Here is a 17,125-nt window from a genome sequence, read left to right on the forward strand (position 1 = left end):
GCTGAGATATAAGAAAACTGCCAGAAACATTGACCAAACCTTAGGCTTACCGAAGTCAACAGTTTGAAACGTGATTAAGAAGAAAGAGAGCACTGGTGAGCTCAGAAATCACAAAGAGCCTGGTAGGCCACCAAAGACCTGTATCGATGAATTCTCACCATAATGAAGAAAAAACCCCAAAGAGCTGTCCGACAGATTTGTAACACCGTTCAGGAGGCAGGCCTAACCATCAGCAGTCGATTGACAGTCTGCCATTACATGTGAAACTGACAGTGATTGTTTATTGTAACTCTTCAGTTTGCGTTTTATGAATATAGGCGGTGTTTTCGTGCCACTGCTGGGTCTTGTTGGGTGTTGTGTCAAAGAATCGGCGTTTGTCAGTGAAACAGGTCACAAGAACCCAAGAGAAGGTAGAGAACCTTTTTACCACATCTAATTCTTTTCAGTGTTTCTATAGCAGATGGGGTATATGGAACTTGTAATTACACCTTGAACATAAAGTTTCTCCTGCAGAACAGCATTGCTCTTGCATGTTTTGTTTTTTTTTTCATCAGGGCATCTGGTATGGATGGTCCACTCGCTGGTCACACAGTCCTGACTGAATGGGTTCACGTGGAACTAGTCTTGCGTACCAGTTGGGTGTTGAGCTTGAAAAGAGGTTTTGGTGACAACCTTCTCTAAAATGACATAATGTACGCACAACGGTTGAGCGGTCAAAGACAGTGGCCGATATGGCCGTCCAATCAGCAAACAGTAACGCAAGACTCTTCTGTCCCTGATTAGTGTACTCATCTCAGCTGATTTTACGGTCGCCAGCAGATGTACAAACATGTAGGACTGGGTGGTCCTGGCCGGTAAGTGACTTGAAACATGTTTTTAAAAAGGTGCCTTTGAAGTACATTTTCCCTTTTCCTCACTCAAATTCATCATCTGCTGTAATTTCCCCAATTTGTTGTTGTTTTTTTTTTTTTTTTTTGGAAACATATACGTTATCAATCACTGGATGGGATCGTGGTGAATTTCCAGAATAAATGCTTCTATTTTTCACAGCCCTGAGGCTAAACGGCATGCCGTCTGGCTACATGGTGCTGGTGTGGTGTATCGCCCTTTCCTGTGGTGGAATATGAAAAAAAAATTTTTAATTGCAGCGCAGCCTGTAATGCTTGCAGGAAATACCAATGAGTTTTTTTTTTCCCTTTCATAACCGCACTCAAGATCTGTGCTGCTTTACTGATCTGCATGTTACAAAAGTCCTGACGTAATTTCCTTTAACGGTGATTAGATTTTTTCTGATCTTGTTTTTCAGGTCAAATGCATATTTAGCGCCCTGCTGCTGTTCACTGTGGTCGACTTCCTTCTGTTGCCACGTGCTTTTTTTTGTGGATTTAGTCAAGTTCTCTTGGTAAATGACCTTTTATACCTTTGTAGTCCAGGGAAATTCAGAACGTTAAAAATGTCTGTCATTGCGTTAACATTCCAGGGTGAAATTTAAACTGAAATGGGGTGGCAGTGTGCCATAATGATTTGGGAATGACTCAAAAGGATTGTGGATGCTGCTGTTGTACCCTTGAGCAAGTTGCTTAACCTGAATTGCTCCTGTAAAATATCTAGCTGTATTAAAAAAGTACTCTATGTAGGTTGCTCTGGGTAAGAGTGTCTGCTGTCCCTGAGCTAGGTGCATGGTAGCTCAGACTCTGGCCAACGCTACTTATTTGACGCAGTGGCAGCTGATTTTAATCACCTGACTTAACCTCTCGAGGTGGGCAGATGTAAATACAGGGTGAGTTGAACGACCAGCACCGGATAAAGTAACCCTAGTTGGGAACCAGCTTGCCTATTGGGTGGGGATCCAGGGGGAGACACATTAGTTTAAAGTCTGGCGCATGCTTGTGGTTGAGGGGGTTGGGGCCTTGAAGCCCATTCAGTAAAGTTCCTTCTGGACAGCTCCACGGAAATACTGCCTGTTCCTGCCTGGGGTGAGGAATCGCTGAAAACTGGGGGAGGTAACATGCTCGGTCCTCTGCATACCAACTCAGATGCCCTGAGGATAGTCCAAAGGGGCAGCTCCTGGGGGGATAATTAGCATTCCTTCCAGCCAGTGTACACAAGGCTAATGGTCCTTTCCTAACGCATCCAATCTTGTCCTGCATGTTCAGGAAGTAATATACACATTTAATGTTATCATTTTTTTTTTTAATACAAGTGACATTTTTCTATTAAATCATCTCTGTGTGAGCTGGGAAAACTTTATTTTGAAAAGATGATCATGTTTTCTTCTCTTCGCTTTTGCAGAGCTGATGTTAAGATCACTGCTTATACTTTCTGCTCTACACTGTTCACTTCCTGCGAATGTTCCACGAGTCACACCCTTCTGCTCTCTGATTGGCTGAGTGGTTAAAAGATCTTCACCATCTGCCAAGACTCTGCATGCCAGAGTGAGTGGAGGCCGGTTCAGACTACAGCCGTGCTGGACCAACTTTCTTGGGGGTGACAAATAATAATTTCAGCACAAGGGATTAAATGTGCTTCTTTCACACTGGTCCTTGGTCTATTTAGGTTAGTCTCCCCCACATCACTGTTTTGATCACAGAGGGGTGCACGATCTGGATGCGTAGTCCCTGCCCGAGCATTGGTTCTACGTTATGGTATACGTTATGCATGACACTGGCTGACACTCGCTCAAAGGCAGTCTGCTGTAGTTGTGGCTGAAAAGCCAGATGTGCACTTGGGCTAGTACGAGCTGTTAAATAGGCATTGCACGTGATTTATGGTCTCTCCAGGAGAGACGGAGATGGGATATGTGCCCTGGGGGTAGCGGGGAGCCACATGGCGTTTAAAACGCAACTCTGTCGCCTCTCTTTAGCTTCGGTCCTGATGATGTCACTGTGTGAGTACTCCAAAAGAAGGTTCTCTTTTGTGTTGTTTTTCTTGTTGCCGTAGGTCTACCTTTCACTTCAGTGCAAGATGCAAGTCAAGACCCAGCGCCTGCGTCACTATGTGAGTTTTCAAAAGGAAATTCGAAATGTGTGCTTGGCGGGACTTTAAAACGCACTCTGCAGTGCTGATGTCTTAATGTCAGACGAGTTTGGGCAGACTGTTACTAAGGCCTGCGTGTTACTCAAAACAAAGATACCAATGACCACAAATCATTCAGGTATGAAAGTAAATGTGGTGAGGTGAATTTGTACGCAAACACCAAATTCTGATAAAACACTGATGGGTTGGGAGTATCCATAGGGCGGGCACAAACTGAGCAAAGGTGAATAGGAGTTGGATTTAATCCATTGACACCTTTGTATCCCCTGCTAAAAAGTGGCTTTAAATAACACATCATTATTGTAAAATAGCAATAGGAGGCAATGTTATTGAAAGCATCATGCATTTCCCTATTGATTTGGGGTGAAGAATTTAGCCTGAACTTTGACCTTTGATGGTGACTTCCCTCCTCACACATGCCATTCCATTCCTTAGAATATTTAATTATTTATGCATTGAATGTATTAAGTTCATTATTTACCTAATAACCTGATCTAATCAGGTTGTCCCATACCCAGTCAACCACAGTGGTCTGATGTTCTCTCTCACTCTCTCTGTCTCTCTCTCTCTCTCTCTCTCTCTCACTGTGTTCCATGAAGATTTTGCATTCTTGGGTATTTACTGTTGCCCCCCAATACAAAGCTCATAAGCAGTGTTGCCATTGTGTGTGTGCTTTGCACCACTGTTAAAAGAAGGGATCCCTGAGAACTCTTCTTGGATTCTGCATGTATGATCTTGACGGGACGGGACATGTTTGTTAAACTCCTGTTCACTTCTAGCTATCCTGTTTCTGTCCAACAACCAATTCAGTCATGATAAACGTCCTATCTGAATTCAATGGTCGGGTACACTAGTGGCCTTTGGGACGTATAATGTGTCTGATAGGCAATTTAACACAAGGGCCAAGTGTGACGCCTTGGGTTTTAAATGCTTATTAACAGGCTCCAATAAGCTATTTAGCACGAGGTGTAAATGCCGATTAATCAGGAGGTGTTACTAGGGACTTAGCATTTCTGATGAATGGCAGCGGTGATCTGCAATAAACAAACACATTCCCGCTCGCTGTCTGGATCTGTCTGAAGGAGGAATGTTCGGACTTTCAGTCAAATCGCTGACTGATAACGGTCGTTCCACAACTGCTGTTTCAATATTTCACCCATCTATGGTTAATTTATTTGCGATCAGCATGTATTGGGCAATGTACACGCAATAGCTGTCCAAATAAGAATTTACGCGAAATTTTGATGATGATCATGGCCGTTCGGATATCTCCTCAGTAGCAGTTTAAGTGAGATCAAAGTGTTCATAGAGAGATGTTCCTGCTCAGGCGTGTCAAGGTTTGCAAAACTGCGTGAGATTCTGTGAGGCTGTCATGCTATAATATAATAGACTATGAAGCCAGCCTTCTGTAAATGACTCCAGGTCGGGGGAATTGTCATTAAGTTAATTTATTATTATTATTATTATTATTATTATTACTACTACTACTATTATTTTTTGTTTATTAAGCGTGATCCCTAACATCCTGGCATTAGAACACTTTGTTATAAGAATTACAGGTGTAGCGTATACATCGTCAAACTGATGCGCGGCACTGTAAGTTATCGTATATTCATTCATCCATCAAGGTGATTCTGTTGTGCGTTGTTGTAAAATAGTCAGCTTGTTCTTGGCCTTTTCCCTGAATCACTGAACCATGCGTAATGTAATGTGTTCTGTCGCTTTAACCGGCAAGTGGGAGGTTTCCTTAGAGACGTTTGTGGGGAGTCCGTTGACAGGAGCACTACGTGCGCCAGTGTACAGCAACACAGTACAATGATGGCAAGTACAAAGCTATAGAACCGGACTCTCCAGGTGTTGGATACACTATGAATGCATTATACTGTCTGTGCTTTACAGGCTAATAGTGGAACCGGCATAAGTTACCAAAGGGATTGGTGAACTCCGAATGCCTTCCCTGGAACAGAATCGTTCGCAGCTCGCTAACTGTAAATCTAGGAAATTGATCGAAGAACGTGGCCGACAGGAACAGATCCGAGTAAGTTCTTGATTGCTTGCTGTTGTAACTTCATCTAGAACCTCAAAGTTCATTGCGGAACCTCTAATGCGCGCTCGATAATTTTGTTTTTGTTCCTATATTCATATATTTCAAGTTGTCTCAGCATGGGAAGTATGTATGTCACTTGATGGCGCAGAGCTCACAAAACGAACTACTTTTATGTCAACCGTTTTGCACAGCCTTGTCTTTAACCGACTATAGAATACAACTGTGCGTTCCGTTTAATTATGTAGCCAATACGGCCCCATTGAAAATGTGTATCGCTCTCGGGTCGGCTTTGTTAATGCCGCGACAGCAACAGAAAGGGCGGGCATCGGTGTATGTTTGCATGATATTTTTGCAATATCCTTTGGGGATATTTCACCATGGCGCGATTCTGGGGTTTTTCTGAAATAATGCACCGTGTGATGGGTCGCGGCGGCGACATAATTTCCAGCAAGATTCCGTATAGGCTACCAAATTCCGTTTTTGTCGGTGTCTGTCGTCTCTCATGCTCATGGGTGTGATCAAGTGTGCATTCATCATTTCATCTCCAGCGAAAGATGTGTGGGTAGCGACGCTGACTCCCGTGGCAGGCTACACACACAGCACCTGTAGCACCTCCGCCATGTGTTGTTCATGTTCAGTCGAGCTCGAATTTAAACAGTGGTAAAGCTGATGCGTAGGCTACTGCCGACATTCTTGCTGCTTATACCTATAGCTTGCACGTGCTGTACACGAATAATGACGTTGCAGTTTTGATTCATAATCATGCTTTTGATAAAACTGGGAAACACTGTTACATTTTTCAGTGCTCTAACAGCGAATTTATCGATCTTCGTCTGTGCGTGTTGTTTTCGTTTGATTCCTATTCCTATGACTTGAATTTACCAGTACCGTTACATCGAATCGGTGTTTTGCTGTGTAATCGCGTCTACTTCTGTCGTCTCGTCAGTTCACAGACTGAGTTTGTTGGTCTGACCATCTGTCTGCATGCCGACTTTAGGAGTAGCAGAACATTTGTAAATTTGTAGCTCACCTTGTTGTAGATGGAAACTCTCCATTCTTTGTTGTTGGATGCTTTTTGCGACTTGAATCGAGCGCGCAAATCTTCGGGCCAGAGAGAGAGAGGCAGATTGGGTGGCAGCTGAAAACCGGTAAATGTGTTGAAAAGATCAGCTTCGAATAGTTTTGTCGAACATGTCCCTGCAAATATGGGAAGCCCAAGACATGGGGTTGACATGCCACTGAGTGTTTCAAGGGGAGGGAATTATATATATATATATATATATAGTTGATGATTATTTTCTAAGTAGCTTGTGCAAGCCTCCATGTTGGTTTTAGACTGATTGATTGTAGCCTACGTGTGGCTATAGACGAGATTATGCTGTTTGCTTAAAAAACACAACAACAAAAAAACCACAAGTTCTTATGCTGTCGGAATACTTCAAAAGGGCGATAACCAGCAAAGTGAGGGGGGGCTGGGGTCGAAACTCTGGGCCTATGTTGCCTGCTGATCAGTTTTCAGTGACAAGCCTGTGAGCTTTAAAGGCTGCTGTGATATGAGAGGGCCAGCCAGATGCAAGCTGGGGAAAGGGCTGCTTTTGCTCACAGGAGCACAGGACAGATGGCAGTGAGGCTGCTGTGGCTGAGGAAAAGAGCGAAACTGAAGATCGCACAACACTGTGTGTCATTCTCTCCATTTGCTTGCTGAGCTGAACATTAACAGGGCCCAGGCGAGGAGTTTGCAGTCCGTACAAAAACCCTGTTTCACAGGCACAAAGACCTCTCGCATCTAGACACACACACACACACACACATGCATGCTCACACACACACACACACACACATTTTCTTACATTCCAGCATGGACATGCACACATGCATACTTCACATTCACTCACAGAAAACATGTTCACAGACACAGAGTCTTTTTTTGTGCACTCGCGAACACACACACACACACACACACACACACGCTTTTGTAGGAACTCCCATTCCAAACACACAATCTTGAATTTAGAGTTTCCTCCACAGCATTTTGTCATGGTTTACACCTTTCGCTTTAGAGGCAGTGTGGGCCGTGGGACTGACCTTTGACCTTTGACCTGTCCGTGCCATGTGATTCAGAAGCCCCTAGGGTGAGGCAAACCGTGACTCTTCTGGTTTAGTGGCAATGAGACGAGACACATCTGATCCCTTCTTTATTAAAGAGTGGCTTCATTATACACTGAGGCTGACTGACAGCGGGACCCAAAGGAGCGGAATAGACTTGTGCCTGGGCCGCCAGGGCAGCGCGACTCTCGTGTGTTTCTCTTCCTGCGATTCCCCCACCTCTGCACCGGGCTCTGCACTGATTGTCTTGTAATACTGAAATCAGACTTTGACACAATGTGACCTGCTGCTATTCGTCACCGGCTGCAGGATGCGGAGTTTTGTTTGCAGTTCCTGTGTGACTTGTTTCACTGATCGGAGTGAGTGTGTGTGTGCTTGTGTGTGTGTGTGTGTGTGTGTGTGCTTGTGTGTGTGTGTGTGTGTGTTTTGACCTCTCCTATAGTTGAGTAATGGCTGCAGCAGCCTGATGTGCTGTACCTGCCTTGCTAACACTGCAGCAGTGATGGGGTGGTTTGGCGTCACAGGCGTTCTCCTGGTTTCTAATCTAGCCACTGCCCGATTGTGTGCGTTTTGGTGAATTTCGCGGCAGAAAGTCGCTGGCTGGTTGTTTGAGCCTCCCGTTCAGGCGGTTTCTGCCCCAAAGCTCTACTACTATTCGTCAGGTGCTCCATCGTGTGCTGTGTGTGACTGTGGAGTTTCCTCTGGCCTGAGGTGCCCTCACTCTCACTGTGTTCTGTGGAGATTAGCATTAGCTCTTTTTATCTGTCTGTCTGTCAGTCTGTGTCTCTATCTGTCTTTATCTGTTCAGTTAAATTGTAGCAGTAGTGTGTTGACCTCTTTTTATGTGATCAGTAATGGGATATCATTGTCTTTCTACATGAAGACATGAGTAGTATGTCTGTGTGTGTGTGTGTGTGTGTGTCTCTGTGTGTGTGCTTGCGCATGCAGGGGTGCGTGCATGTGCACATCCATCATCCCCCACCCGCGCATTCCAGGACATTCCAGCGTAAACTGTTTGTTTTCTCTGGGTCTCCCCAGTCGCTGTGGACAGCGAGGGGGCTGTAGGGGAAGGGCAGGCCAGGGCTCGGCGGACCTGTCCTTGTACGTGACTGAACTAGTTGTGGGAGAGTGACCAGCTGGAGCTCGGCACCGTACCGCGCAGCGGCCACGCCCGCCCGCAGCTCTGGGGCCACGTGCAGAGCCTCAAATCAGAACCTTCCGGGATCGGAACCGCCAGCGAGCCCAAAGTGTGCTCCGCTAAGGGAAAAGGTTGCAATTTTGGTGCCTCTAGCGTTAGAAAATGATCAGCGTTTGTCTTAAACCAGTCCATCAGTGATTGAGCTCTCATAATAATCGAGAGCAGTCATCAGTTCTCAGTCATTTATCTCTTTTTTTAAAATTATTATTTGTTGCACATTTAAAGAGATGTGTTCGGGACATTATATTTACACAGAAATGCCCGCACAGCTTAGCAGAGTGAAATGAAGGAGGCACCTGGTGGAGTGCTCTGAGGGCGTTGCCATGGTGAGAAGGACCTACGAACGCGAGCACGCGTGCTCCTCCGCCTCGAGACTCGGGGTCCATAACCGTGACGACTACGCAGCGACACGCAGTCGGGCGAAAGGTCGGGCTCGGAAGAGAAAGCACGGCCGCGGGACACCGAAGGCGCCCTTTGCTACCGTCGACGCCACGGCAACCGCACTTCCACAGCGGCGGTTTCACCGTTTCTCTCAGAACCGGCCTGGCCCGCCTCAGCCGCCCGCAGGAGGTGCCGAAGTCCCGACGCCCTTTAGCCGCTCGCACGGCGAAACCGCGCTGGCCGCCCCGTGATGGTCACAGCGCAAACTGTGGAGAGGGGACGCCTGATGGCGATTCGGTAATTACGAGCTCGTCCTCCCGCGACGCAGGCGAAGGAGGAGCGGAACGCCGCGATGCGAGCCCCGAGACACACGCCTTTCGACGACGGCGTCGCCCACGACGGGTGTCGTTTTTCCGTCGGTCATTTGTGAATTCCCAAGTTTTTTTTCGTTTTTTAAAAAAATGTGATGGCTATTTCGGTGTCTTTTCTGTAGCATCAAATGTGTCCATCCCTGTGCGTTCACGGGGCTAACGTTGACACCCGCCCAACACCTGAGAGTGTTTGCGAGGTCCTTGCATGTCTGTCTCCTGACTCAGAGAGGCCTTTGATAATAAACTGGTCGTAAAAACAAGGAGGGAGGGGGTTTTTCAGAGGTCAAGGGTCAGCCCTGGGTCCATGAGTTGGGGCCCTCTGGAACACCCAAGGACAGCTGACCTCACGTCTCCTGAGGTGGAGCCTTGCCTCTGTGCAGTCTGGCTCCTTGATATGGCTCTATAGCTGAAAACAAAGTGTGTGTGACTGAGTGCACGTCGGCGTATGTGTGTGTGTGTGTGTGTGTGTACTTGTGCAGTGTGATTTTGTGTGTGTGTGTGTGTGTGTGTGTGTGTGTGTGTGTAAGTATGTATGAGACCATGTGAGGCTTTTTAGATGTGTAGCTTGTTGGCGTTTGACATAATGTTTTGGCAGGTTTTTTATAATGGATAAGGAACAGGTTTCTAAACCCCACCGGTTATAGGTTCACTTCCCAGGTAGGACACTGCCATTGTACCCTCGAGCAAGGTTCCTGTAAATGCTTACTGTGGGGAAAATAGAAGTAAAAATGTCTCTCTCATTCGGAGTGCCTGCTAAATGATAATAATAATGTGATGTAGTACTTTGTGCCTCCCTTCTTTACTGACACCAGCTGGGTGGTGGAAGAAATTTCTAAGGAACATCTGTGTTTTCCCATTGGCTGACCCTTGTTGTGTGGTGTGACCTGTGCACCTGGGATTGCTCTGGTCTAGCGTGGCATTCCTCTGCGAGTCTTCCTGCGGGGAAATCCCGCTGGCCTCAGCCTGATCTCCTTCATGCTCCTAACACTGATACCTAGTGGGTACATAGCCTCCGCTCTGGGGCTTGGGAAGTGGTCGAGATGTACAGTAGACTATCAGACTTGCTCAAAAAGGCAGCGCTGTCTTGTACCTGAATTTTCATCCGAACTATAATCCCTAATCTTAACCCCAGTCCTAAACCCAGCCCCAAGGCCTATTTCTAATCCTAAACTTTAGCCCCTGTCCTAAAGTTAACTAATCCTATAACTTCAGACCATAACACAAACACTAGGCCTAATTCAAATCCTAATTCTAATGCTAGGTTTAATCCTATCATCAGATGATAACCCAAGGCTAGGCCTGATTAAAATTCTAATTCTAAACCTTGACCTTATCCTGACTTTAACTGTAACACACTTTGTAGAAAAGAGCTAGGATGACATCACATCCTGTAACAGGGTGGTTTTAACAAGTATTGCACTGTAATAAAGCACTTTTCATATAATGAACTCAAAGTACTATCTAAGGAATGGCACCTCCAAAGATTGTGTGTGTGTGTGTGTGTGTGTGAGAGAGAGAGAGAGATCAGGAGGGGGTTTCCACTGGTCTGGGGGCTGACTGGCTCACATGCTCCCTGCCCTTCCTGTTGGATCCAGCCCAAGTCCCCCCTCATCATCACATCCATCACAGCTCCACCCTCCAGTTAGTCTCATGGGTTTCCAGCTGTGTGTGTGCGTGCGTGCGTGTGTGTGTACATGTGTGTGTGCATGTGTGCAAGAGCCTTAACTCACAGAAACAGATCTTTTAGATATTTTAGGAACAGATATTTTTCATCTGGGTAGGGTTCGTCTTTTGCAACCAGTGTACGTGGCTTGATCTGCAACATTTTTTCACAATGCCGTTTGGGTCATTTTCGTCTGTTCAGCAGGAAACGAGGGTGCCGATGCTCACCATGGAAACCGTTTCAGTAGTATTTTAAGGAGGGGGTAGGGCTATGGGGTTTTGCATACTTTAACTGAATAATCGGGGCAGGAAGTGGAGGGCGCGGAGTACATCATCACGAGCCGCTACTCCACGAAATCCTGTCACCCGTCACCAGACTGCCCCCACCCTGTTCACCTTGGAACCACTGCATAGATAGGCTATTTGAATAAATGAAAAGGTACTGATTGTGACATTTTCAAGGGGGAGCACAATGATATAAAAAGAAACAAAGCAAAGGAGGTGCTGGAGAGAGAGGAGGTGGAGACGGGAGGTGGTGGAGAAAATTTGTTGGAGAGGGAAGAGGTGGAGATGGGAGGTGGTGGTGAGGCAGGAATTGGAGACAGAAGATGGTGGAGGGCGAGCGAGTAGTGAGGGATGGTGGTGAGGCACGAAGTGTTGAGAAAGGAGGAGAGGTGAGTTCACGCATGAAGGGGTGATGGGGTGTCTATGGAATGAAGGACAAAATTTGGTTTCTCTGGCCCGGTACTGGTATGTGCGTTTGGAAATCCCGTTCAACCTATTGTACTCTCAGATTGAACAGTATCCTGTTGAAATTTGTGAAAGTTGTGAAAGTATACAGGGTTAACTTTGTGCAAATGAGGGTGTGTTAACATTCTGTGGAATAGCTCACTGAAAATAACACCCAAAATGGCGCAAAGAATGAATTATATACTTTTGGTTTGTTCTATGTTTGTGTAACGTTTAGGCTATGTTTGTGCTCCAGATCAAACTAGTGTCCCTCAGTAGTGTTACCTATCTTTGATACTGGACATGACTGTTAGTGTCAACAATTAGTTATGATGTGAGATCAGTATTATATTACGGTGATAGTGGGTTGAAAGGGGGTGATAATTCTAAACACCCACCCATCTGAAGGACCTCTAAGAGGATGACCGTGTGAAACACACCATGGAGTAAAAGCTTCAATTGAAGTTGTATTCATCAGAAATGCACAAATGAAAGGTCTCACTTATGCACTCGCAGAGTGGTGCACAACATGGCTGTTGATAGTTCATGGTTCACAGGTTCACGACTGTTCTAAAAATCATCAGCTTCTCTCAAGACATCCTACTCAGTCATCAGTGCGATGGATTGTTCCATTAATGTGTCAGTTAAAAAGAAAACAAAAAAAACTTTTCGACCTTCAAGTAGACAGGCGCTGAATAAAGCGAAACACTTTTTTTTTTTTTTTTTTTACTGGCTCATTGAAGTTAGTAAAAGTGGCGGGAGAGCAGGTGCATGCGCTGGTCTGTTCCCCTGCTGTCCCTGCCGTTGGCAGTTGGTGGGAGCTCGTGGTGGCCCTAGCCCTGTCTGCGGGGCTCGATTCTGCCGGGCTGTGGGGCGGAAAAGCGGCGCTGTGCTCTACGCCCGAGGCAGGAAGCGGTTGCGCGCTAACCTCAAGACTGCCTTCAGCTGGGGTTGCCATGGAGACGTGAACAGGTGATGCCAGAGACAGGAAGTGTGAAGGCTGAGCCACAGGCGAGGGACAAGAGAGGAGGGGGAGAATGGAAGGTTGGAGAAGAGCTGGATTACTTCCATGTCTCTTACTGCTGTACACACTCAATTGCACAGACATCATAGACACTGGTCGATTCTGTTGTATATGTGTATATATAGAAGTAGAGGCTGTTGTTGATTGGTTGCTCCGTAAAAAATATAGAATGTCAGAATTTTACAGCAGCTGAACATGCATTGTTTTCCCTTTTAAACAACTTATCCCACAAGCACTCCCTGGTTGAACCATAGCTTCCAGGTTTCCTCTGTTGAGGGAAAGGGGTTTCCTTGGTGACTACATGCCATGAACACTGAGCTGGACACCACAGCGATGTATACCTGGATTTGGAAGGGAGTCATTGAACTAATTTTCAAGACTGCACTTTCTCTCTGGAACTGTTTGGATTGACACTGTCATCAAATATTATATTTTTTCCCACATGGCACTTGTTGAAAGAATGTGGTTATTAATGCCACCGTCCTGGGCGACATCCCAAACTGACTGTCTCAGTCCGTTCACCCCACCCACCTGATCACCCACTTTACAGCTGATAGGCTACAGCTGTAGCAATCCCATTCCATTTTACTTCAGTGGGTTCTCACTGTAAAAGAAAACCTGTACATTTCCTCATGTACAGGTTACTGACTTACTAATGGCAAACTAACTGAACCTCAGTTATTGCAACACTGATTGCGGCAGTAGTGTCTAATTTTCCTTTTGTAATCTGAGTTCATCTTTCTTTCCTCACCAGCTTGACCAGAAGATGGCTGGAACCAGAGACCAGGGCAACTGTAGCGGGGGACTGCAGTGGGTGTGACGCAGAGAGACCTGGATACACTTGCTTTCTGACAACCGCCATTTTCTGTCCTTACCAGAAGATAAAAACGGGAGGGAGATTTTTTTTCTTATTTTGTGGCGTACCCTTGCATTCTGGGAACCTTCTACTTCCTGCCCTGTCTCTAAGAGCTTTAACGGGTAAAGGAGGAGGGCGGATTATCTTTTTTGGGGGGACATTCGGGAACGTACGAGATGCCCATCCTGAAGCAGCTGGTGTCCGGATCATCCCAGTCCAAGCGGCGCTCGCGACTCGACCTCACCACCGAGATGATCAGCGCCCCGCTGGGCGACTTCCGCCACACCATGCACGTGGGGCGGGGGGGCGACACCTTCGGGGACACCTCCTTCCTCAGCAGCCGCTCCGGGGAGCCCCCGCGGGTCGGGGAGGGAGCGCCCCGCTCCCCCAGGCCGAGCCTGCTCTCCCGAACCTTCCGCACCAGCAAGCGCTCCCAGTCGGTCACGCGAGTGGACCGATGCGCCAACCCGCTGGCGCCGCTGGCCGGCTCGCCGACCCTCGTGAAGAACGCCTTCTCCCTGCCGCACCTCAACGACGAGGGCGGGGAGAGGGGGCGGGAGAGCCGGGGTCGGGGAGGGGTGCCCAAAAGTCTCTCCTCCAGCCCCGTGATGGAGCTTCCCTCCGAAGCGGATGGGACTAACGGGACCGCGGCCCTGGACCCGGAGCAGGCGGAGCGGAGCTTCGGGGAGCTGACGGACCTGCCCGCCTCCATGGCACCCCGCTGCTGTGGGGCCATGAGGCGCACCGAGTCCGTCATGTCCTTCCACGTGGACCTGGGCCCCTCCATGCTGGGGGACATCCTGGATGTGATGGAGAAAGAGGACGACGGCCTCGGGGGAGAGGAGGAAGGGACGCCCCCGCCACTCGATGCCCAGGACGAGGGAGACGAGGAGGAGGACAACAAGGAGGAGGAGAAGGAAGAGGAAGAGGAAGAGGGAGACTCACAGGAGCCCACAGTCCAGCCTCCCATAACTGAGAACGTGGAGAACCCCATCAAAGACCCCTGCACCCCAGAGACCCAGCCCACACACCCTGAGAACCACCATCTGGACACCTGCTCCGTTTCCAGCTCAGCTTCCACACCCCTGGAGGAGATACCACCCGATCAGCCGCAAGGGGGAGAAACGGACTGCACCAAGTTCAGCCCAACACAGGGGGAGGAAGAGAGCTTCTCTTTCATGGAGGAGGAGGAAGATGATGAAATTAGAGTGTAAAAAAAAAAAAACATAAACGACTAAGATTGACAGAGCGTATGAGAGATACAGAGAAAGAGGGAGAAAGTAAGTGATAAAGAGAAGAGAGAGACACTAGCGGGCCTACTGCTAGATGAATGTGCAGTTACCAGGAACGGCTGCTCCTTCTGGAGACGCAAGCGCACAGAGGTTTCTCTTACTGTTACCATGGAGGCCTTGTGTCTGAATTCTCACCCAGTCCTGTCTCTTCAGAGGCCTGCTACATGTAGAATTCAAGAATTCCAGTATATCTCCATTGAGGAGAGGCATGTGTGACTGCAGACAGTAACCGCTAGAATAACGACTCTTCATTACATTCACATTGGTGCACTGAGAGCTGCGATAAATGGTTATTACATACACATGGGCATGGTGACAGCAATCACAAAGACTCAATACATACAGATGGGCATAGTGACAGCAGCTATAAAGACTGACAGCATTCATAAAGACTCCTTACATGTACGCGGGTTCAGTACTGCTGTCTGTTCCGCACAGGAGAAGACGTTGCTGCTTCAAAACTGCGGTTCTGTTGGGTCTCTCTGCTCTGCCTACAGCTTCCAGTATGGGCACCAGACCCAGAATCATTGTGGCAGTCACTTAAGATTACGGAAATGAAGGGCTCACGGCCGTAACTGCCTGTGACCGCGGCTGGCCCACTGCCGGATCTGCGTGTGTGTCAGACAGCAGAGGAAGTGTGCCAGCGGTTTCAGATAAACAGAAGCTGCCAGTCCAGCTGCTTCTTTTTAGTGTCTTTTTTTAATGGTCAGACAGGAAGGTATGCCTCTGTGTGCCAAAACCTCATGATGTTATTGTGTGGTTAGAGTTACTTTCACACCAGCGTCCGTTCACCTTTTATTTAACACTGAGGATTTACTCCAGGTTCAGTGACACTGGGTTTTTCTGGCTGTCTGGGAACTGGGGCACCCCACAGTGGCCAGACGCGGAAGCGTAGAGCAGAAATGTGGAACGGGCTGCGATTGGGAAAGAGCGCCCCCTACTGGTGTGCAGAGCGATGAGGTGCACAGCCCTGTCCTTTTCGCCAATGTATTCTCCTCTGTAAACAGCACGCCTTCTATCATTGAGTGGGGGGTGTGGAGAAGTGAGGCCCATGGCCCCGCTGTGGGGGGATTTGGGGGGGGGGCGAGGGGGGCGGGGGCGCAGGGCCCTGCTGAGAAAGCGGAAAGATGGTGGTGTGCGTGAAAGAAAGACGTACGTACGCTGCTGTTTCAAGCGGCATTGTTCCACTCTGATGCACAAAGACACTAAAATGCTAGTATCTTTGAAGCTGTGTCGGACTTTCCGTTAAAACAAAATGTTAAAGAAGGGCTTTTCAAACTCGGTCTCGGGACCCATGGTTTTTATGCTGGTTTTACAGACCCAGACCAGGAATGCCTTACCTGGGTCCTGGGAAGCTGCAGGGTCTGCTCAGTTTTGTTTATTTCACCTTAAATTGAGCAACCGCTTTAGACCCAGGAAGCCAGGTGAGGTAGCTGTGTAATCAGTTACTTTTTAATCGATCAATTAAGTGCCGAGTGTCAACAGAAAACCAGCAGACCCTCTGCGGGACCTGGGTTGGTTACCTCTGCCCAAGGCATCTGTTTGTATTGCCCATGCCTAAAACTGGCCCTGTGTATCCATTTTGGTCTGTGGATAAGGCATTTTTTTTCCTTGTGCATCAGAGTAGACTAATGCATAAATGCTTAAAGACCTGTGCACAGAAGTGAGTGTGTCTCTCTGTACGACTTATGTGAACTGTGGTACCCACCTTCTGTTATGTCCATTTCTAACAGACAATAATTCTGTAACAATAAAGATGGTTTTTATTTGGAATTTTGTCATTCGTATTTTAAGTTATGTTAGACTTCAAAATGTTGAAGTAAAAAAATATTATTTTTCCTTTTTTTCTCCCCTATTCCTGAAGCATTGTGTGTACTGTACTGTAGGTATTTTTTCCTGATCTCCTGTGATAACTGGGAGCCCATCCACGCCTACATTGTGAAAAGGTCTACACCTGTGCTGATTAGGAACTGCCCTCCCTCACGTAGTTATTGGAGCCTGTGAAAATGTTTCCCTCCTCTCCTCAAGGAGCCGATCTTCTTGTTACCCGGTCACTGGGGGCTGCCTGGGGCGCACCAGCACATCGCTGCCTGCAACTAAGTGACCTTATATTGTATGCCGCTTTTAGTAATTGTTCACTAACGGTTAATTCCCTTTCCACGAGACAGTCACTGCACTGTGTGCTGCACAAAATAATCAAAGACGAAGCAATAATATTCTTCTTTATAACTACCGGGATAATATTTGGTGTTTACCTTTCAGGTCTGCAAGTAATGAACTGTAATTTTTGTGACTTAAAGTTTGTGCTTAACCTCGTCTGGGAAGGGTAACGTGGGACACTGTCCCTAGCCATGTTTCCCCATCCGTTTACTTCAGTTTCAGTATGTTGGCTATGCGATCATATGTACCCGGTTTGCTCCAGA

General features: G+C 47.4%; 1 protein-coding gene across 8 annotated transcripts; it reads left to right on the forward strand.

Moving 5' to 3' along the window:
- Window positions 1-16,475, forward strand: LOC135242971 (cdc42 effector protein 4-like). Of its 8 annotated transcripts, none has more exons than XM_064314353.1 (5): window positions 1-854; window positions 1,307-1,402; window positions 2,293-2,435; window positions 2,941-2,997; window positions 13,309-16,475. In XM_064314353.1, exon 5 carries the CDS (start codon window positions 13,587-13,589, stop codon window positions 14,622-14,624), a length of 1,038 nt encoding a protein of 345 aa, XP_064170423.1. In that variant the 5' UTR covers window positions 1-854; window positions 1,307-1,402; window positions 2,293-2,435; window positions 2,941-2,997; window positions 13,309-13,586; the 3' UTR covers window positions 14,625-16,475. The 8 variants fall into 8 exon arrangements, with proteins under 8 accessions (XP_064170423.1, XP_064170421.1, XP_064170418.1 ...); XM_064314351.1 differs by having other exon boundaries at window positions 1-692; window positions 784-854; window positions 1,307-2,435; XM_064314348.1 differs by having other exon boundaries at window positions 1,307-2,435.
- The last annotated feature ends 650 nt before the right edge of the window (window positions 16,476-17,125 follow it).

The sequence above is a fragment of the Anguilla rostrata genome, chromosome 17 (genome assembly GCF_018555375.3).
Source record: "Anguilla rostrata isolate EN2019 chromosome 17, ASM1855537v3, whole genome shotgun sequence".
In the NCBI taxonomy this organism is placed as follows: domain Eukaryota; kingdom Metazoa; phylum Chordata; class Actinopteri; order Anguilliformes; family Anguillidae; genus Anguilla; species Anguilla rostrata.

Coding starts and splice junctions, on each gene's coding strand:
- LOC135242971 (XM_064314348.1), top strand. CDS start 13,587: ATGCCCATCCTGAAGCAGCTGGTGTCCGGATCATCCCAGTCCAAGCGG.